This window comes from Erigeron canadensis, chromosome 9 (genome assembly GCF_010389155.1).
Source record: "Erigeron canadensis isolate Cc75 chromosome 9, C_canadensis_v1, whole genome shotgun sequence".
In the NCBI taxonomy this organism is placed as follows: domain Eukaryota; kingdom Viridiplantae; phylum Streptophyta; class Magnoliopsida; order Asterales; family Asteraceae; genus Erigeron; species Erigeron canadensis.
Window position 1 is genome coordinate 9,774,440 of NC_057769.1, and position 22,621 is coordinate 9,797,060.

A 22,621-nucleotide genomic window follows, 5' to 3' on the forward strand; every position below is an offset into this window, starting at 1 on the left:
GCACAGTTAATGATGAGGTGGCATGGCACTGGTCAAACCAACAAAACAAAATCTACTATTCATGGAATTGGAAATGGATGTGTTTGTGCCTTTGTGGTTGGGATCTCGGTCAAATGGTCAAACTCAAGAAATTCCAACCAACAGATAGAATGGCTTAATTTGTAGGAGTGAACATTCTTTGCTACTCTTCATGCCTTCATGGGCTGTGTTCCAAAATTCTTTACAACAATACCACTAACCATGCCCGAACATAACTGCGTCACTTGAAATCATTTCCTGCCATCTTTTGTCTTGTTATCCCCTATAACCAAGATCACATAATGGGCCTAAAAAAAACTAATGTAAAACAATAAGTAATCAAACTTACAATAAATGAACACAAAATGCATACAGGTTAAGGATATTAGTCGAAAAATAGATATGTTAAACATATATAATTTGGTTAATATCAGTGGCCATGAACATGAACAAACAATTATATAAATCGGCCTTTATACACATACATTCTGGCATAGCATTAAAAAAACTACGAACTATCAACTTCACAATATGATGCGTGCTCAAGGGGTTTGACAACACATACATGTACATGAAATGGAGCATTAAGTGTTACAGCATAGCTTCGCGGTAAAATCACTAAAGTTTATGGCTGACAAATTAAATACAGTCGTAATAGAAAGATCTAAGTTTGTCTAACCCACGGTATGTTTGCACAAAAACATCATGTCTTAGAATGAGTTATGATGCATCCATAAGTGGGCCGAATGGGTCGTGTGAACTCGTTATTTACTCGAAGGGCCTATTGGGCCTTAAACCTCATTTGTTATCTCATTAGGCCTATGAAGCCTAATATGTTTGTGGATTATTTGATGGGGCTGAATATTGTTCATCGATAAATATAAATGTATGTATGTATGTATATGTATATATGAATGTATTAATGTGAAAATGTATATGTATATATGAATGTATTAATGTGAATATAAATATTTGGGGACGACATTAGCCACGACAAAGTTGTGGCCAAAGAAAATTTGACTTTTTTTTAGTCAAAGTCATAATTTTTTTTTTGTTGTTTAGTGAGCTTTGGCCACGAAAAAAATGTCACGGCTAAAAATGTCGTGGTCAAATCCCATATTTCTTGTAGTGTTAATAATTCACTCTACAAATATGAAAAGTGAACTCGAACCATATAGAATATGATAATGTTAATTAGAGATGTCTTAATGGTATGTGTTGGTTTTGATATATGTTCTTCTATTATATTATGTCGTATGTATGAACCAATTAAGATTTTTGGTAATTAGAAGAAAGGCAATGTACCAATAATGTGAGATGGGACAAAAAAGCAAGTAGTAAAACTTTATGTGGTTGCATCTAAATAGAAAATGATCAAAATATAAGACAAAGCCGATCCCGTTAGAATAATAGGGCGTACCCTTTTCATTTAAAAATTAAAATTAATGTACTTCCATTGCATTAGTTATTAGGACACGGCAAATCATCCTTTTTGTAGTTCGAAAGGGTCAAAGAGAAATTCTAATAACTAGAGTGAAGACCCGTACGATGTACGGCCGGGTAAATCAATGTGTTTGATGTTTTGGAATGAGCTCGAAAGACAAAGGTTATATGTGGTATATTTGAAAGCATAAGTAGAGACAACAGTTATGACAAAACATATTGTAGCCTTATAGCATTGTACAATACTATAAGGCTACAATCATACTAAGTATTTTTCGCTCATAGGAGTAGAGGTCGTTACTCCATGTCTTCTTTTGTAATTACATCACCCAAAAGCAAGCTAATGACTTTGAATGTAGGTTGCCCAAAAAGAAACCGGAGTTATACTACATACGAAATAACCAACTTGTATTCAAAAAAGTCTTCATTGATTAACTATATATATTAAAAGAAGAAAACAAGAAAAAAAAGCATGCATACAACGCCAATTCTACCGACTCGATTGTGTATGCTCTTCGGCTCATTTCAAGATATATGACCTTTTTCAACCATTTGAGATAAAGGTGCACACGACTTAAACAGCAAAAAAAGACATTCATACGTCAAATGGTATTCTGCTGTTTCAACCAAATGCTTCTCCCAAATAGTCAAAAAACTGTTCCCATGCATGTAAATACCGATCACATATTTGTTTTCCTATTGGTACATTTATTTGACTATTATGCCTTCAAGAATGAATTTCAAACTAAAGAAACTTGTGCTCTACCTGTAAATTCAAAAATAAAAATATATATATATATATTGCATGTCTATGATCCAAGTTAGTTTTAATAGTCCACCATATGACATACATATAAAGAAAGCTAAAGAGTAATGAGTCACTAACCAATTCTATATCTTTCTGAAGCAAGGAGAAATGTATCGTATGTAGTGGCAGCCATCTACAAATAACCATTACATTAGCATATACACATTCCACTTAATCCCAACTAACCTAGTGCCACATTTCGCACCTGTAAATATCTCAAGTGACCAAGTCATTCATCTTAATCATAAGACTCGATGTTTAGAATCTTTATACCTGAAAAAAGATGGTCAACATATTTAGAAGATAAAAGGCCAAAGACATATTGCATGCATATTACAGAACAAAAATTGAGTTCCGACATGCCTCTTCTCAATAGCTCCAAAACAGCATGTATAATGGTCAACTCTATATCTATATATCAACTCTACAACATGTGTTGTTGTAGTGTTACATGGACTTTAGTTAGAAGTATCAAAGGATGAAAGAGAGTATACCTCATGGATATGTCTTCCATCCAGATTAATCAAGCACCAGTCTTAGTAACCTCTTGTATTAATCGATATACTCTCTTGTGACACTACAATAGCACATGCTGCAATGGCATTATGCATAAACGTACTCTATAATGGTCAACTCTATATCTATATATCAACTCTATAAACCTGATATATATTGTGGGTCATGTTTATTTTCTACTGCAGGTTTTTTCCCTGCTTGATCCCTGTATTCAGCCCACTCATCAAAATACTTTTAGTCGTTACCATTATTTTCCACCCCAAATAGGCGATTCCATGTATTTTACCAGCGTTTCAACAATATAGTCTCGGGTTTAGTCTATTGAAAAGTGGGAAACTCGTAGTTTGGTTCATTTAGTTCTCCCAACAATCATGCTGAACACTGATCAAAATATAAGCTCAAAAAAAAGGGAAGTACAACAATTTAATATCCTAAATTTTAAAATAAAGTAAGAAACCTTTGGGACTACGATAAATATCCTAAAACTGTGCAAATATCAAAGATAAATGTTACCGTAAGTGATGACCATTAATTATACCTTTGATAGTAATAAAACATCATGCACTCCTTTACGGAACCAAAGAACTAACAATCTAAAGTCTAATTGTATGAGAAGTTTGCTATATAAGTAAGTTAGTGGTTACCTTGCAAAGAGTGTATCACATTGTCCACTGCAGCGTCAAGGGAACCATATATGCTAACTGATTTAACTGCATTAAAGTAGAAATAATGATTACTAAGAGACTATTACTAATATATGGGTCCAATCATATATGAACTTGTTTATAAGATTAATAAATTGACTATACTACGCATCGAATTTTAAGCATTTAACCGTTTTTTATGTAAATTTTTAGTTGTGTCCATTTGGCCGACTATCAACAAAATATAACCCAAAACATTGAGCAAGTTTTACATAAATGAGTTTAAATTATGCTTTATAGTAGATGTCCAACATATGATGCAAAGAATTTAGAAATAATTAAAAAAGCTCAAAGACTTCAATCATACTTAAATCACACCTAATACCAAATACCTTCTTTGTCATCACTAATGTAATCAGATTGCCCATTACAAAGAATAGTCACACCGCCAATCTGCAGATTCACTCCGGCCATCAATTTTGTTATGGTTGCTCGCCGGAAGAATGGTTGCTGGCCGGAGTGAATCTGCAGCTAAATCAAGTATATTACATACACACGCAAATACTGGATATATAATCATATATATCTAATTTAACGTACAACAAAGATATTAGATCTGCAAATGCATATGTTATATAATTACAAAATTGAGAAAAACATACCGTAAAACTGATGGAATTGAAGGAGATATATTTAAAAAGAGTGGTTATAGGAAAGAGATGAATTGTATTCTTAACCGTTCAATGAATACCAAATGCATTACTTATGAGACGGATTATAGGGAGATCAATGGTGTGTAATTAATATTTTATTGATGATGAACCAATGAATTGTAATAGGGAGATCGATGAGGTTGGGTAATTATTATTGGTTGATGTTGATATATAAAGTTATAAACCTTATTTGTCACTGGAGAGTTTTACCCAAAGCCATTCACCAATGAAAAGAAACTTTATTATAAATAAAATATATGTATTTACAACACAATTCATTATCAATGAAACAAATAAACCACATATAGTTTTCTCCATTTCTTTATGCTTTCAAGTATCAAAAGTGCTCTCATACATTTCTGCAAATCCATTTTTGACACCTCTACCAATTATAGTTCGGTAAAGTTATGAATGACGAAAATAAGAAGCTATTTTCGAAAATGCAACTAATTTCACATTGTTAAGCCACAATAATCAAACATATATATGTTGAGGCAGAAGAATAATCATTTATCATGTTTAATTGACAGCAAAAACATGAATTGAAAAGAAAAACTGACTTACTTCATGTCACTTAGTCGATATTTTTTTAGGACTTAGTGAGTCGGTGACACCATCAACAACCACCGAAGGCTTCCCAATCCAAACATCTGTGTATCCGTCATCAGTACATAATGAAGACAAACAAAAAAATCTTAATATTTGGCCCCTTATAGCAAGGATACATCCTTCTTTCGAGAATGAATTTAATAATAGGCAGAATTTCTAATTAATATCATATAACATAACTTTGCCGATAAACTGTGGTTTTGTCGTCTACCGCTCTTTGTTGTTCTGTACTCACATTCCCTAACCCACCCACTTTGCCACCTTTATTAATGACAATCAAATAATTAAGGGTCACCACTGACCTTATCATTGATGCTACATAGCTGAACTTTCAAAGAAGTTAGATATTCGTGCCATGTGGACATATAACCATTCTTTTTGCGGCTTTGTCGTCTACCACTCTTTGTTGTTCTATACTGACATTCCCCAATCCACCCACTTTGCCGCCTTTATTAATGACAATCAAATAATTAAGGGTCACCACTGACCTTATCATTGATGCTACCTAGCTGAACTTTCAAAGAAGTTAGATATTCGTGCCATGTGGACATATCACCATTCTTTTTGCTACCCACTGCTTTATTTAAGGTTAAGCGTCTGATTCCTTTGTTAAGCTTGACCCATTCAGGAGCACAATTATTCTTTGACAGTATCTAGTATAATGTATCTTCAGCTGAATCAGCATGAGTATTGCTATCCAAGTTTAGGGGTTTCCTTTCCATGATAATATCTGTCTCTGATCCGATCATATGCAAAGAAAAATAACAAAAATCAGACAATAAGTGACTCAAAGTAGCTTCAAACAACTACCTAATGTAAAAATAAGTCAATTATCACGTGGCATATAAGGATACTTAACCAGATTGTGCATGTGGTATCAATTTTGTTTAGAATTTAATTGAACCAAAATCTATTCAACTTGTCATATTTCCTTTACCTAGTAGGTTTTCAAAATGGCCATCCATAGAACACCATATCCTTATAGTATCTAACATTGCCTTTGGTTTTGATCCACCGGCTTTTTAATTTCAATCATTACATTTATAAAGATATCTTCTTAATGGATACCTAAATATGTAGCCAAATAAACGACTTTAATAAATCTGAAACCACTGTAAAATCAGTAGCCTAAAAAATATCGCAGAAGTGAAAATCAATCGGTTTGAAGGGAAGGGGAAAAAATTTAACGTCTTAGGAAACGTAACTACCTGCAACAAAACCATCCAATTCATTAAGGACTTTTTGTATTACTCGCATGACATATCTACACTTCACAATTCCACCTTGGCATCCTATGAACCCGACCACGTATTCTGCTATAGCAAAAGCACCCGATTAATCCTACCTCCATTTCTCTCTTGAATCTAATTTGATTGTTAAGAATCAATAAGTTGCATCTTAATTAACTTAAAAATCAATAACTACTCCTATTGCTTGTGATGGGAATTCTAAACTATATAACATGACTCAAGTATAAAATCAAGGGAAAATATTCCAGAAAGTTAACATCCATAACTAAAAACCAACTAAAAAGAAGAAGAAATTTAAAACCAAAATTATTAATAAAAGGTACCTTTGAATCATCATCATCGTCATCCATGTTAGTCAATAATAAAATCTAATTCCTTTGTTAAATTTTTCATCAAAAATCTACAATGCAATCAAACTTTTGGAAAACAGATCAAGAAAGATAATTTAAAAAAAGGGAGAAGATCACCAATAATAATCAAATTACCTCTAATTGAAGTATTGTTGAAAACTATTGCTTCCATGAGACAATCATTATCTCCTGTTGTAGGGTACCTGCAAAAAGAAAAAGAAAGAATTTCATTAGACAGGGATGAGGATCAAAAATAAAAATTTGAAATTGATGAGATAGAATCTAGGAAGCCTAATAAGTTAAACTAAAGTTAAAACTCAGCCTCATGGCATTCAAATAAATTAAAGTCATTATTGACAACTTCTTTAACGGAATAAAACCTTTATTGAATCATGGAGTCAAAAGGTCACAATCCAAAAAAACTAAAATGATATTATCCAATGCAGAGAATTAATGAACTACATAAGCTCAAATTTATTACGATACATAATTGAACATACATATTGCTGTATAATAAGAACAATTTAATTAAAATCATTAAGAGGATATTTACACATTAAATATTCTAAAGGAACCTAATTACATCTATTAAGTACCAATCAATAAATCGTCAATAATACGTCAATTTTTTCACTTGCTTGATAGAACTTTTAGATATATATAGATCTTCGTAGCAACTTATTTACATAACAATAAAGCTTATTAATTTTTTTTGATTAATCTTTATGAAGGTTCCTTGTATATAAAAACCATAACTAAAAAGCTTACGAAAATGATAAACGCTAAGGTCGCGTTTGGTTCACAGAATCTGATGGAATTTGATGGAATTGGAATTGAATTCCATTCTTTGGTGCGTTTGGTTGCACAAAGAAGAGGGATCTCATTCCATAGGAATGTAAACATTTCATCATTTGATGGAATCTCCATTCCTTGGGGATAGAGGAAGGAATTTCATTCCTTCCATCACTTGAATTTTCAAAAAATCAAAAACATTCCGTCAAATTCCATTCTTTCAAATTCTAATTTTTTGAAAGATTCCATTCTTTCTCAAAACATTATGTGAATCAAACAGCCCAAAGTTAGTCGCCAAATACACCCATGTAGTCCATAGACGCGTGTAGTCAGTGACATTGACAATATTCAAATCTTCCCCCCGACTTAACTTTTTTAATAAAACTCCGAACCAGAACCAGATCCATCCGCCACCCTTCTCACCAACCCCACTGTCCCGATTCATTTCTCTCTCTCTCTCTCGCTCAGGGTTTTTATTGTTCTCTTTCATTAACTTTATTATTTATTCATAAACCCACATCCCACCGGCCGGCAATACATCGATCATACCGCCGGCCGTTTCCAAATCATCATCATTCATCCATCTCTTTAAGAAAAAAAGGTATCACTCTTCTCTTTTATTCTTTTTGCTTTTACACATTATTTTTTTCCTATATAGTGATCATATATAAATAAATTAATTAATATATTCAGCAAACCAACTTTTATATAACAATCAGGATCAAACTGACTTACTAACTTATACTAATAAAAAATCAAAAATCAAACACACCGTCACATTTTTTATTTTTATTTTTTATTTCTGCTCAAATATGTACACTTTATTGTATGATTCATTAGATCCTTTTACATTTTAGTTTCTATATATATATTTATTATGCTTACCTTGAAATATATATATTATTGACTTACTTAGATCTATATACATATTATATATGTCTGATTTTTGATGTGTATATAAGTTTTGTATTGGATGTTCTTTTTTTCAGGTTATTTTCGCTTAAAGTTGAAGCTGAATACAAATATAATAATAATAATAATAAAATAAATAATATGGGTTCTATAGCTCAGTTAAATTACAGCCATGTTACTGAGAGTAATCATCATTTGAATCCTGCTAGACATATTCCTAGTTTTCGGTTACCAAACCTTAGTGACAAAAAACTCGTCGATTTAACCTGTTCCTCTTTTGGATCAAAGCCAGTTAAGGTTAGTTTATTGTCTAACCGACAACCGGTTCCAACCCCTTGTGTTGGTGGTGGTGGTGGTAGTGTTGGTCATGGAAGTGGTGGCAGGGGAGGCGATGGTGGTGGTGGTGATTGGAGTGGCGATGGAAAATCAGATGAGTCGTCGTCTTTTGATAGTTTCGGACCGATTGGGGCGTTTCTTAGTGGTTGGAGATCAAGGGTGGCGGCTGATCCTCAATTCCCTTTCAAGGTTTTGATGGAGGAAGTCGTGGGTGTGAGTGCGAATGTGTTTGGTGACATGGCAAGCCGTCCGAATTTTGGTCTAAATGAGCTTGATTTTGTGTTTTCTACGCTAGTTGTAGGTTCAATCTTGAATTTTACTCTTATGTATCTATTAGCACCAACTATGGCGTCTGGATCAGCAACGGCAACCTTACCTTTTATTTTTGCCAATTCACCAACAAGCCACATGTTTGAGCCTGGTGCATATAGTTTGGTTAACCGGTTAGGTACATTTGTGTTCAAAGGTACACAATTTGCGGCCGTGGGGTTTGCAGCTGGTTTAGTAGGAACAGCGTTATCAAATGGGTTGATTAAAATGAGAAAGAAAATGGATCCGAGTTTTGAACCACCAAACAAGGCTCCACCAACTGTTTTGAATGCTCTCACGTGGGCGGTTCATATGGGTTTAAGTGCAAATCTTAGGTACCAAAGTTTGAATGGGATTGAGTTTGTGTTGGCCAAAACGCTTCCACCATTAGCGTTCAAGAGCTCTGTGGTCGGGTTGAGAACGGTGAACAATGTTTTAGGAGGAATGACATTTGTTCTGTTGGCAAGGTTGACTGGATCGCAAAGTGCTAGTGGTGAAGGTAGTACTGTTGTTGATGAAGAAAGTTCAGATGAGGAGAAGAAGTTATTGGGTAATGAAATTCCTTCAAAGTGAGTGTTGTTTGATGCTTGTTTACTACCCAATAAAATCAACAAAAAGATTAGTGGCTTAATGATATGGTTATGTAATATTAGGGTAGTGGTATGGATATGAATTTTTGTGCAATTAAAATAAGTTTTATGTATACACATTGTGCTTTGTTTGTATGATTTTTATGACCATTTTTTGATACCTAATATTGCTCCCTAACTTTCCTCGGTGAGCGACGAGCACGCCTCAAGCAACGTCATTGTTATGCATAGACAAATTTTGCAGGTCCAATTAAGCTTTGAGCCATCTGTTTTTTTTCTTCATTTAAGGAATGATCGCATAATAATAATTAAATAAAATGGATAAAGAAGTGATGGGGTACTATTGGCATGGTTACTTCAGTTTAGAAGTGTTAATGTGACGATGAAAAGACATAATTATCGAGCACTGATGGTGTCATCGTTGGAAGGAGCTTAATTATCTTGATATCGATTATTGAATAATGAGGAACTCCTTATTGAAATAAGAGGTCAAAAGCGATATGCTGCATGTGTCTAAAATCTAAATACTTCTTATTGACCGTATGGATGGATATTTTGAAGTTGCAAAATTCCTTTGTTGTGATAGTGGGAAAATTGTATACGGCAACAAAAATTGTTGCTTAAAGGGAATTAGTTCCTTGAGTATGGTTGCAAAAGGTTTCGATTTTATTAAAGATTAATTTAGATACGATAGATGTGATATATGTTTACAATGGAATCGGTCAGTGAAGGAATGTTAAATCGATAATGATAATGGATTGATTATTATCTTTTATAAATCACGAAAGTGAAAAATATGTGGATGAATATCCAGCGTGTCTATACTCTGTGTGCCCAATTTAAAGCTTTTACAGATCATATGTATATAAACCTAAAGAAAGAAGACAAATGTCGGTTTTAAATTCTTGTACTTCATTTTGTTTGCAACGGGACAAAAATATGCGTATCAAACTATTAGTGTCGGGACAAAATATAACTTATGCTCTTCCAAGTTATGAATAAAACTATTAGGGGAGGGAGTGGTCACCTCTCTTCCCCCGACACTAACTAATAAAATTTTGACACCTCATTTTTCTTTATTCTTCCCTCGTCTTTCCTAAATCACTAACATCACTTTTTTTCATCTTTCCTCAACCTCCATCTCATCATTTCTTATTCATTTATTTTTAATACTATAAATTTTTGAAAACTATATAAAATTTAACATGTCTATATATAAATGCAATTTAAAAAAAAGAGTAAAACACAAATACTTTGACTACAGGGACTGAAATGCAATTAGTAATAAATAAAAACAATCTTAAATATAAACTGCAGGGACTCAAATGCAATTAACAAATAAGTAAAAATATTAAAAAATTAAAACAGATTTGAATTTGCATCTTCTTCTTCGCAATATACCTTCAAAAGCCGCTTCATCCATCGACTTAGAAAAAAAAAAGATTTGACCATTGTGGGGTCCTCACTCAACCAATCACAACTTTCTTTCTCTCTTCCCTCTCTCCTTCTTTCCCCCATCGGGGTTCTTCCCCGGTTTTCTTCCTCTCTCTCCTGCGGGTAACCGCCGGCGGCAGTGTGCCCACGCGGCCCCCCTTCCCCGCGACCACTCCCTCCCCCTTAGTGTCGGGACAAAATATAAAGACATATACCTACTTCATATTTGGTTTAAGCAATAAACTTCTAGAAGTTAGAACTTAGAAGATTTTGGGGGGTTATATACTACGTGTGTAATATTCGATTATCACTGATTTTTTAAAGGTGTGAATCAAATTTAGACATAACATTCATAAATTTGGTTCGACATAAAATTAGGTGTATGATAACTGCCCTCTTGAAAATTCTCTTGCGTGCAGAACCCATCATATGTTATTTTTGACAGGTGCAGATCGAATATCACAACGAGTGATATAGAATATGTTGTTTTAACCGAGTCCACGCTAGAGAGTTCTTTCACCCAATATCTTTTAGGAGGAAAAATTCTCTATTAATCTACCCGAAAATACGACGATTAATAGAATTAAAACTTTTGCCTTCTTCAATCTCGAACATGAAGTCTCTCATGAACAAACCTTCATTGAAGGATTTCTTGTGCCACTAAACTATGAACCCAATAACATAACCCATCATATGTACATATATGATATCTTGTTATATTATACGAGTAAAGAGATCATTTAACCTAAATTTTTCTCCATCTTTTCATTTTCCCTAAATGAAAGATTAAAAAGAACTGATTCCATCAATAATTATTAAATATAGTTATTGAAATTATATAATCTTATCATTTTTGCTTGGGTAATGTTAAGGCTATCTCCAATGTTGTATCTTTACATGTTTGTTAGACAAATGTTTGTGCGATACGGTAGTATGACAATAGAGGCAACGAGTGGTGGTGGTGGCGGCAACGTAGGTAACGGCATCGGTATTTATGTGAAATGATTGATGCAAAAAAGAATGTTATAGTTTTTTTCAAGATTAAAGGATGCATGTTGTAAATAATTTCATTAAGAGTATTGTAGGCATCTTAATTAAAGATGTTTAAATTAATGGAAAAAAGATAGGGGTATTTTGGAGAGAACAAATGCTTTATAATGTAGGGAAATGATATATAATGTTAACATCATGGTGTTGCATTCACACTAATTTACACACATATTAAACACCCCTTCTTAAATTTAGAGTTTGTGAAAGGAACATCATATGAGTATACGATGTTAACAATATATAAGTTATTTTCTATAATGTAATAGAGATAGAGATAAAGATAAATATAAAGATAGAGGCATAGAGCATAAAGATAGTAGAGATAAAGACAGATGTCTTTTGTTGTTCATTGCCATCAAAGCTTGTTCAAAGTTAATTTTTTTGTGTATGTCCAAAGTTAAAGGACGTTATTTTAGGCTCTTCAATACTTTTTTTTTTGTTTGTATATAGATATTTAGATGTAAGGACATGTAAAAATATGTAAACATGTTTGTATGGTTGAGAGTAAAATTTAAATATGTTAAAAGATGTGTACAAATAAGAAAAATTTTGTAAAAAATGATATAGCAACTAAAGCACGCTTAATAACTTTCTTAGGGGCAAGGGTGTAATCGGCAAGATGGATCGGCTAGCATCGGTTTTTTGGCAAGCCTATAGCATGTGCATCAGTTACTTTTGGCAAGTTCCATCGGCAAGTTGAATCGACCACTTTGGCCGTTGCAAGTGAACGTTGGGTGTGATTATTTTGAGGTAATCAAACAAAAACAAACATTAATTTATATATATATATATATACACCGACACATACATATATATATACATACCACATTTGTTCTTCACCATTTTTCCGACGACTCATTTGACTTGTTTTTCTAGGTGAGATTGCAACATCTTTTTTGGAAGAGAGAGAGATAAAGAGATGATGAGACCCACCGTTGTATTCACCATCTTTTCCGATGAGTTTTTCCGGCAAGCCATATGGGTTTTCGACTTTACACCCACGATGTTCAAATCCGAAGGTAGGGGGTGATTTAGATGTCAAAACCGATTGTGATATATATACATATACCTATATATCCGTTCATATTTTAAGAGTGTTTTTATCATAGTATTACTCTCTCTCTCTATCTCTCTTTATATATATATATATATATATATATAGGTAGATAGATAAGATATAGATTTGCTTTTAAAAAGAAAAGAACAAGGTAGAAAAAGAGAATGGTGGAGGGTCGTCGGTTGGATGGTGTGGGATATATATATATATATATATATATTACATACATATTATTATTTATCTATTATGGTAGATAGATGCCAATTTGCTGATTTAAGCCACTACATAGTCCAACTGGTAAGAGGCATCTCAGGTTTTCTCAATGGTTTTGGGTTTGATCCTTAGGGATGACAAGTCTTGGAGTTTTTTCTCTAAGGTACATGCAAGGCTTCACCATTATACGGTGAGATTTCCCTAATGTCGCATATCGACTGAATGTTAGAAAAAAAGCCACTACATCATTAAATTTGGTTACTTTTTGGCAAAAAGTGGCAACATTTTTCAAGTCCACGTGACACTCTCTCATTGAACAAAAACTAGTCAATTTGCAAAAAAATGATACTACACCCTTGCCACTTATTGGCTAACGTATTGTAAAAATGTATTGGTTACAAAACGAATGTTACGCTCACCATCTCATGAATACAACGGAAGTTAGAAAAATAAAGTATAGGGACCTGTATGCAATTTCAAATAATAAAATCCATATAATTCCCCCCAATTTCAAAATCAAAATCAATTTCAATTTCAAATCCCTAATTTCTGTACACTGTACAGAAAATGGACTCATCCTCAACATCATCATCTTCATCAGTTAAACATAACTGGTCAATTAATGATTTCGATATTGGACACCCACTCGGCAAAGGCAAATTCGGCCGTGTCTATCTTGCTCGTGAATCCAAGGTACCATATCTATATCTATACCTATATCTATATCTATATTTCAATTTATTTTTATTAAAGTTAGGGTTTTAATTTTGATTTGAATTTTTGTTATTATATAAATAGAGCAAATATATAGTGGCGTTGAAAGTGATATTTAAAGAGCAAGTTGAAAAATACAAAATGCACCATCAGCTCAAGAGAGAGATGGCTATCCAGACTAGTCTTCGACACCCGAATGTTCTCCGGCTTTACGGATGGTTTCATGATAATGAAAAGATTTATTTGATTTTGGAGTATGCTCATGGCGGTGAGCTTTATAAAGAGCTTCGTAGACGCCGTCATTTCCCCGAGAAACAAGCTGCCACTGTAAGTATTTCCTGTATAAATACATTTGTTGTATGATTTTTACGGCCGTGATAAGGTTCTGATGGTTAGTCGTTCAATTTAGGACTTTTTAGAGGGTGTTTGGGGCTGCGTTTTTGAGGAGATTGTTTAGGACAAAAGTGTAGATATTGTGTAACAATATGTCGATCATTAAACAAAAAAGCAAAGAAGCTATGAAGATAAATGACAACAGAAAAGCAAATTTAGATACCGGATATTGGTTTGGTTAGTAAAATATATCTAGTCAAAGCTACCGTAGCATCATCATAAGAACTACAGGACCTTCAATAACGCTATGTAAAGATCTTTTACCGCATCACTCTATACATAGTAGCATTTAGGTAAACTGTATACAAGTGCCTCTTCATTTGTCTGAAACCGCTAACTAAGGCCGAAGGTCAAAATAAACTGAAGTAGTCCCTAGACCATTCCCTGTGCCCAATCTGTGCACAAAATCAGTTCTGAAAATATGCAATGGTTCATATGACAATGAATTCGCTATCTTATCTCTTTATAAACCCATCTATGAAAATAGAACCATAGACCATAACCCCAAAGTATGCATACCATATTGGCCTGTTTGTACATCTGCGAATACAGTTGATTGATTATGAGATACAAACATGTAATTCCCTGCTGATTCAAGCCCTAAACGATAATCCAATCTGCAACACTTGGCTCACTGTTGGGGGTCCTGCACAAACCTATATAAATGTAACCCTGTGTGTATGTTGCATTGCTGCACCCCCATCTTTCTTCTGTAGTTCTGTATAGGAATAGTTTTATGGAAATTTACTGAGTTTAGCAGGGGGCCTTACTCACTGACTTGCGCAATTTCTTTGCAAGTTCCAAACACTGTCTGCTGTTTTTACTTGCAAATGATCTATGACTATAAGCTTCACATTGGTACTTGTTGACTGGGGTTTCTGTACCTTTTAATCATTCCAAAATTTGGGTTTATTAACTGTATATTTTTTTTCTGTACCTTTTAATCATTCCAAAATCTGGGTTTATAAACTGTATTAACTAAGTGACTGTGCTGAAGGAAAGAAAGTGTTAATAGAAATTCCCCAGATCAGTTAATGTGATGATCTTTATTTCTCTGCTCTATATTCATTTCTTATAAATATGCTTATTTATGGTTATGTACTTATGTGCAGTACATTGCTAGCCTTACGCAGGCATTAGCATACTGTCACGAGAAACATGTGATACATCGGGATATCAAGCCGGAGAACTTGTTGCTTGATCACGAGGTATGTTAAGATGCCCGCCATATTGGCATTGCTTTCTTTATAGTTCTTAGTGTTGTTGAGTCTAAAGACACCGTAATATTCTAGGCAACTTCTTGTATGAAAAGAAATTTGAATGATATTGGAAAAACCATTACTTGACATCACCATATAAGAGAGACTATATATTTGATTTTAGGGTCGGTTGAAGATAGCAGACTTTGGGTGGTCTGTTCAGTCAAAAAACAAGAGACATACAATGTGTGGAACATTGGACTATCTGGCACCAGAGATGGTGGAAAATAAAGCTCATGATTATGCCGTCGATAATTGGACTTTAGGTGTTCTTTGCTATGAGTTTCTGTATGGTGTCCCTCCTTTTGAAACAGACAGCCAGGCAGATACTTTAAGAAGGTAAGAAACCTATGCAACTAGCCTTCTACTGTACTTTTTGTGTTATTATATGTAATAACTAGACGTGGCAAGATGGACAGGCAGGCGGGTTTGGTAGCTGTGCAGGTCAAAACAAGTCCATTTCTAATATTGGTCAGGTTTGGCTGAATAGACATGTGAAAGTTTCTCTTCTTCCATTTGCAAAGGTTATTTATAAATAGTTCCACTTAGGTGGTTGTATGCAATAAAACGTTTACTCCGGGAGAGTTACTTGATTCTCGTGGTTGAATCTCTTGACTAAATTCTTCAGACGCATTAGATGATATAAACCCTGTTTTTCAAAAAAGATAATATACAACTATACAAGCCTCATCGATTCATTGATAGGCCAATGGATCAAAATTGCCACCTTTTGTAATATTAGTTTATTGATGGAAAACTTGTTATCTGCATAGGATCATGAAGGTTGATCTCACTTTTCCCTCTACCCCACGTGTTTCCACTGAAGCTCAAAATCTCATTATCCAAGTAAGTTATATCCATCTAAGACTTTTCTGGTTGTATGTCTAGGCAGTTCATGCGTGAGTATTCATTCCCTTCGTTATAATTATGGAAGTAAAAAATGCAGCTTTTAGTGAAGGACTCTGCAAAAAGGCTTTCCCTTGAGAAGATCTTGGAGCATCCTTGGATCATCAAAAATGCTGATCCGAGTGGTACATGCCCTAAATAGAATTTCGTGGTACAAGCTAACTCTACCTCAAATGTAGTTAATTTGGGTAGTTATTTTAAGTGTATGAGGGGTGGTTATATTGCCTTGTATAACTTTCCCCAGCTTTTTAATTGGGTAGCAATTACTTATTTTGTTAATAAAAAAGCAGGTTTTTACTCAATAGTTTGCAAGTCAACATTTATCATGTCCTAAGTACAATTTACAAGATGAAGAAAACAAAATTAATGAACCAGAATGGATTTAGGTTTATTCACACATCTTAAAGAAGCAAGACCGGAACTTCATGAACAGTAATCTTTTTACTGCCTGTGGTCCAGCTGCATGGAGAAAAAGGATGAATTTTATGCTATAAGTAAGCCAGAAATGTATACTTCCTGATACATGCACATTCACAGAAATTAGCAAATGTTGTAAGTATTAGTTATGATGTTTGTGTCAGTTGACCCTTGTCTGGGTTACTACAACCTAATTTTCATGTCACTTGATCCAGTTAACCTTTTAATATGTTTTGCAAAGATACAACCTAAATATCAATCACCCTATCTTGCCCATTGTCAATAACATCGATAATAATTAACCTGTTAAATATAATTAGCTATATAATTGCAACGTATATCTAAGTTTGTTAGCGAAATCTTTTAGGAGGTAGAAGACGTTTAACAAAATACACTATGGCCAAACATTGACCTATTTGACTTGTTCCATTGTTATCTTCTACAATTTTTATGAATTGATGTTGTAACTTGTGTAGAGTTGGTCTTTCCAAACATGTCATTAGGCATGACGACGGTAATCAAATCTAGTGGGCATCCACCCGATCTGATCTGCCATTGATGGATCTGGATGGAGTGGATGGAGTTAAGTGAATGAATATTGAATATAAATAGGATATGGATGTTTGATGGAGTGAGTATGAATGAGTAGTTTTCATTCTTAGCTTTCACCCATTAATTCGAAATTAGTGTTTGTATGTGTAAGATATGTATATACTTAGATATCTTTAGTTTAGTTTAGAGGACTATTTTCTAATTAGCCCATAGTTGTTCTTTACTATGTTGTTCTTAAGCCAAGTTTGGCTTCATTCCTACGCTAATGAAAATGAAAACTTTTATAAATTCCCGGTACCTCAACGTATTGCATGATTAAATCCCACTTTTACCAGACCATTTCTATTTTTAATTAAGCGCAACTATTATCTCATGAATCATGTCACCATAAACCCCCACCGGTATACAAAGTCTAATTGGCAAGAGTCGAACTCCGTCATCCTGCAACTGCATGTGCTTGCTGAATGTTCTAAAAGTAGTCTATCGCTTCATCGTGTGGATGCATTTCAAGGTATACAGCCATTATTCATTTATTTGTGAAAAATGATGAACACGAAGGAAGATTTGTGAATTTTGATAATTACTTTACTTTATATGATAGTACCAATAGGTCATTACAACTTTGTAGTTTGTAATGTCAGTATAGTTTGGGTCAAATAATAACTTTAACTCTATTAATTTTAGGTGATATTTTTCTTTAAAAAAACAAAATTTCTAGCTGATATTAGATCAAGTTTGGCTTAGCTTAATGAAAAAAATAGTTTATACAGAGCTCAGTAAGTCATTTTTCATTCAAACAACTAGTAGTTTTTCGGTTTATTACCTTAATTTAGTTGATTTGTAAAAGTCAAGAATGTGGAAAAGGAAAAGGATTAATCCTCCTAACCAAATGGCCTAATAATTCTTCTAACTATGAGACGATGACATGCGAAAAAAATCAGGGGACAAGATTAGGAAAGAAAATTAGTGGATACCACATGTCATCTTCTTAATGTATTAGGAGGAATTAAACTATTTGGTTAGGAGAATTTATCATTTTCTGAAAAAAAAAAATTGACTGAGTTTTTCTAAAAGACAAACCACATTAATTACCAATAGTACAATGACAGTTGATTTCTAAAATGTGTGGTATCCCTTTATTGAATCTATTTTTCCATTCATTTGTCAATTAAATTCTCATCCCCACCCACATCCACGAGACCACGATATATCTTCCTACTAAATATATCTTTTAAAAGTAGTATGATTTTACGACATATGCAATTACTGATTGTCTTTCAATCTCATATTTTTAAATTATGTTATGCTTACTGATCTTTGATTTTGTCATGCCGTATAGTTATGCTCTTGCTGTTAAAAGAATTACTTAGAAGATAAAATATGATATATCATATCATTTATATACATTAGCCTAATCATATGAATAGGATGCGAAAAATCAAGAGATACAATGATTAAAAAAAAAACAAGTGTATTATACATATTAAATTTTGATGAAATAAATATTAGGACAAATTTTTGGATCCTTCTCTAGTGAATAGGTCTACTGATGTACGTGTTTTACTTTTAGAGGGTAAGTCCGATGGCGTCTTTTACTTTTACAAACAAATTTTGTTGACCACATTGTACCACATATATGTTGGGAAGGACCTATTTATTTATGAAACATTAATGGATATTTATGCTCTTCGCCCATTTTTTCTTCTATCGTTTACGAGAACATATAGATCTCGCGATCAAGGTGGTAGTGCATATCATAACAAAACGAGATAAGTTCATAAGTTTAATACATTTTCTTTCATTTATCGTTACAATAAAATCATAAAGTGAAGAGATATAAAAAGCAAAGACCATGGTCGATCGTTGACCTTCACTTATCTTTACAATAAAACATCATAAATAGTTATCCGACCATTGTTAATTTTCTTAGAATTTTCCGCGTGAACATGGTGAAGTGAAGAGACCAAAATTATAAAAATCATAGTGACATTTTGTTATTCTCTTCATCACTAATTAACAAATATGAGTTCATCATACAACTTTTTCTTCCTCCTTTTTCTGGCCTTATTTCATTTCTGTTTGTCTACTAAAAACTTCAGTCATGTAGCATTATGCAAAGATGTTGAGAGACGAGCACTTCTTGAGTTCAAACATGGTCTCATTGATCGTGCAGACCAGCTCGCTTCATGGGCTGGTCAAGAGAGCGAATGTTGCAGGTGGACTGGGATTGTTTGTGACAATATTACTGGTCATGTTCATCGTATTCATCTTCGTGGGTTTGGTGGTTATTGTCGTGTTTTTGATTACACTACTTCAAAAGAATATGATGAAATCTCAAAGCGTCGTTTAGGTGGGGAGATAAGACCCTCCCTCCTAAATTTGAAAAAGCTCGAGTATCTAGACTTGAGCTGCAATGATTTTTCAGAGATTAATGTTCCTAGCTTCATCGGTTCTCTTCAAAATTTGAAATATCTTAACCTCTCAAGTTCAAGATTTGGTGGCATTATCCCTCCTCAAATCTGGAATCTTTCTCGACTAGAAGTCCTTTCTCTTGGAAGTTTTTATGATGATAGTTATGGATCCGAACTGACTCAAATGTTGAACATGCGGTGGTTGTCTAATCTCCATTTGTTGCGTCACCTGGATATGAGTGGCGTAGACCTAAGCGAAGGAGGTGACTGGCTTCAAGTGATCAACACACTTCCTTTTTTGGAAGAACTACATATGTCAAATTGTCTACTCACAAATGTATATCACCATGTTTCTAGACTTAATCTAACATCCCTTTCCTTGCTTGATATTTCCAATAACTTTTTCGAAAATACTTCCATTCCTCAGTGGCTTTTCAGTATATCAAGTCTAGTTTCATTGGATTTAAGTCAGTGTAATTTTCATGGACATATTAGGAGTAGTATGATTAGCTTTCGTAACTTGACGTCTCTTGAGGTTCTTCATGTATCTGGGAATGATTTTATAAATTCTTCGTTAGTTTTAAAGGAGTTGTCTAGTATAGGTAGTAATCTCATTTCTTTGGAAATTCAAAGTTGTGGTCTTACAAGTTCTGTTTTAGCTTCCCTTCACAATTTGACTTCTCTTCAAAGCCTTGATATGTCACAAAATCAACTCAGTAAAAGAATACCCAAATCATTTGGTTACCTTTGCAATTTGCGACGTATAGATCTCTCAGGTAACAAATTTCAAAATATGAGTTTTACATCTCTTCTTGAGAGTATTTTACAGTGCAAATCACCTCGCGTGGAGTCATTATCTCTTGTTTACTCAGGTCTGTCTGGTCATCTACCGGATTCATCAATCGGAAGACTATCATTTTTGAGGTCATTATCAATCAAAGAGAATGAGATCTCTGGTTCAATTCCAAACTCAATTGGACAATTATCGTCATTGGAGACGTTAGATCTGAGTGATAACCAACTGAATGGCAGCCTTCCTGATAGCCTTGGTGTACTTTCTAACTTGACTTTTCTCGATCTATCTTATAACTTGCTGACTGGTGTTGTAACTCAAGCTCACTTTAAAAAACTTGACAGACTAAGAGTATTACGGGCAACAGGTAATTAGTTGTCCCTAAGGCCACACATTGCAAACTGGGTTCCCTCATTCCAGCTGCAGATATTGCTGTTAAGGTCTTGGGATCTCGGGTCACAATTTCCATCGTGGCTGCAGTTGCAGAAGAATTTAGATCGTTTAGACATAAGCGACACAAAAATTTCATCAACCATCCCTGATGAATTCTGGACATCGATTTCAAATCTACGACACCTCAATCTGTCCCAAAATAATATTCAAGGAAGGTTATTTAGCATCCCTGCTAAGCTTTCAATTATTGACTTGAGTTCAAACAATTTCAGTGGGCATTTACCACAACTTTCAAAAAATTCACAGGCACAAAAGCTGGATCTATCAAATAACTTATTTGCAGGATCCATGAATCATTTTTTGTGTCTCAATGGTGGAAAAAGTCTTGAATTTCTAAATCTTGCCAATAATCAACTTTCCGAAGTCATTCCAGACTGTTGGTTGAAGTGGCCAACTTTGTCATTTGTTAGTTTGGAGAACAATAATCTGTCAGGTGTGATTCCACCAACTCTTGGATCTTTATCTTCTCTAGGAACATTAAACTTGTGCAACAACAAGCTCTCTGGAAGCTTACCGGCTTCTCTTAGCAACTTAACGAGCTTAGAGATCCTTCAACTTGGTAGAAACGAACTTTTTGGAAGAATTCCACAATGGGTGGGTCAACTCTCAAGCTTGGGAATTTTACACCTTGGTTTTAACAAATTTGATGGAAATATTCCTCATGAGCTTTGTGGTCTTACCACAATTCAAATTCTGGTCCTGGCTCATAACAATCTAACAGGAAATATTCCAAAATGCTTCGACAAGTTCAATGTCCTTTCAGGGAAAGGAAATACTTCAAGTGGTCGAATTTTTACCTTATCGGTACTTGGCACAGATCTTTTGGGTAGTGCCTCGTTGGTGACAAAGGGACGAGAGGAAGAATATAGTACTATACTTCGTCTAGTGATGATATTGGACCTTTCTAGTAACAAATTATCAGGACACATTCCAAATGAGCTGATGTCCCTTCAGAATTTACAATCATTGAATTTGTCAAGAAACCAATTGACAGGAAAAATTCCAAACAAAATTGGAGACATGAAATTTCTTGAATCTTTTGATATATCTCTGAACCAACTATCCGGGAAATTTCCTATGAGCTTGTCACGTTTGAACTTTTTAAGTAGTTTCAACGTTTCCTACAACGATTTAACTGGTTCAATACCATCAAGCACACAACTTCAAGGTTTTGATGAGTCTAGCTTCTATGGTAACAAACTTTGTGGCGATCCAGTCAGTAAACGTTGCAGAATGGAAGTCCCAGATGCACGAGATCAAGAAGAAGGTGATAATGGTTCAAGTGGTAGAAATTGGGGCTTGCTGATTAGCATTTTATGTGGATTTGGTGCTGGGTTTTGGTTGGTTATGGCACCATTGGTAATCAACACTTCATGGAGGACTAAATATTTTACTGTCTTGATTAGTGTGTGGTATATGTTCTGTGATGTTATTCACAAGTATTGTTGTAAGAAGTTTCCAAGTGAACAGGTGATTAGTAATTGATGTCAGTGACATTTTATTATGTTTTTTAGTTGTAGCTTGAAATAAGAATGTCTGGAAATTTCAGAAACTCTGTTGTATGTATCCCGGCATAGTTTAATAGAATTGTGTGTATCCAACTTATTGTTATATGTTTGCTGCAAAATTTCAGAAACTCTGTTATTATATGTTTGCTGCAAAATTTGGTGAATAATTTG

General features: G+C 34.0%; 4 protein-coding genes and 1 long non-coding RNA gene across 16 annotated transcripts; 4 read left to right on the top strand and 1 right to left on the bottom strand.

The window, feature by feature from the left end:
* Positions 1–1,805: 1,805 nt before the first annotated feature.
* Positions 1,806–6,821, bottom strand: LOC122582038. Of its 11 annotated transcripts, none has more exons than XR_006321078.1 (11): positions 6,732–6,821; positions 6,487–6,554; positions 6,325–6,417; positions 5,960–6,064; positions 5,054–5,487; positions 4,707–4,792; positions 3,430–3,495; positions 2,764–2,846; positions 2,475–2,542; positions 2,348–2,402; positions 1,806–2,227 (listed from the first exon to the last, which is right to left on the bottom strand). It is a non-coding gene; the product is annotated as an uncharacterized LOC122582038 (long non-coding RNA). The 11 variants fall into 11 exon arrangements; XR_006321083.1 differs by lacking the exon at positions 6,732–6,821 and adding an exon at positions 3,822–3,954 and having other exon boundaries at positions 6,487–6,692; XR_006321076.1 differs by lacking the exon at positions 6,732–6,821 and adding an exon at positions 5,689–5,819 and having other exon boundaries at positions 6,487–6,692.
* A 715-nt stretch (positions 6,822–7,536) lies between these two features.
* Positions 7,537–9,403, top strand: LOC122581646 (protein RETICULATA-RELATED 3, chloroplastic-like). Its single transcript, XM_043753892.1, has 2 exons — positions 7,537–7,744; positions 8,133–9,403. The coding sequence occupies exon 2, from the start codon at positions 8,197–8,199 to the stop codon at positions 9,271–9,273; it is 1,077 nt and encodes a 358-aa protein (XP_043609827.1). The 5' UTR covers positions 7,537–7,744; positions 8,133–8,196; the 3' UTR covers positions 9,274–9,403.
* A 4,198-nt stretch (positions 9,404–13,601) lies between these two features.
* On the top strand, positions 13,602–17,002 carry LOC122582955 (serine/threonine-protein kinase Aurora-3-like). Of its 2 annotated transcripts, none has more exons than XM_043755389.1 (7): positions 13,602–13,737; positions 13,843–14,085; positions 15,264–15,359; positions 15,535–15,749; positions 16,184–16,256; positions 16,357–16,467; positions 16,703–17,002. In XM_043755389.1, exons 1-6 carry the CDS (start codon positions 13,612–13,614, stop codon positions 16,456–16,458), a joined length of 855 nt encoding a protein of 284 aa, XP_043611324.1. In that variant the 5' UTR covers positions 13,602–13,611; the 3' UTR covers positions 16,459–16,467; positions 16,703–17,002. The 2 variants fall into 2 exon arrangements, with proteins under 2 accessions (XP_043611324.1, XP_043611325.1); XM_043755390.1 differs by lacking the exon at positions 16,703–17,002 and adding an exon at positions 16,607–16,657.
* Positions 17,003–17,621: 619 nt separating this feature from the next.
* Positions 17,622–20,864, top strand: LOC122583169 (receptor-like protein EIX1). The gene is made up of 2 exons (XM_043755596.1): positions 17,622–17,796; positions 19,393–20,864. The coding sequence occupies exons 1-2, from the start codon at positions 17,658–17,660 to the stop codon at positions 20,862–20,864; spliced, it is 1,611 nt and encodes a 536-aa protein (XP_043611531.1). The 5' UTR covers positions 17,622–17,657.
* Positions 20,446–22,543, top strand: LOC122582419 (receptor-like protein EIX2). The gene has a single exon (XM_043754809.1). The coding sequence runs from the start codon at positions 21,231–21,233 to the stop codon at positions 22,425–22,427; it is 1,197 nt and encodes a 398-aa protein (XP_043610744.1). The 5' UTR covers positions 20,446–21,230; the 3' UTR covers positions 22,428–22,543.
* The last annotated feature ends 78 nt before the right edge of the window (positions 22,544–22,621 follow it).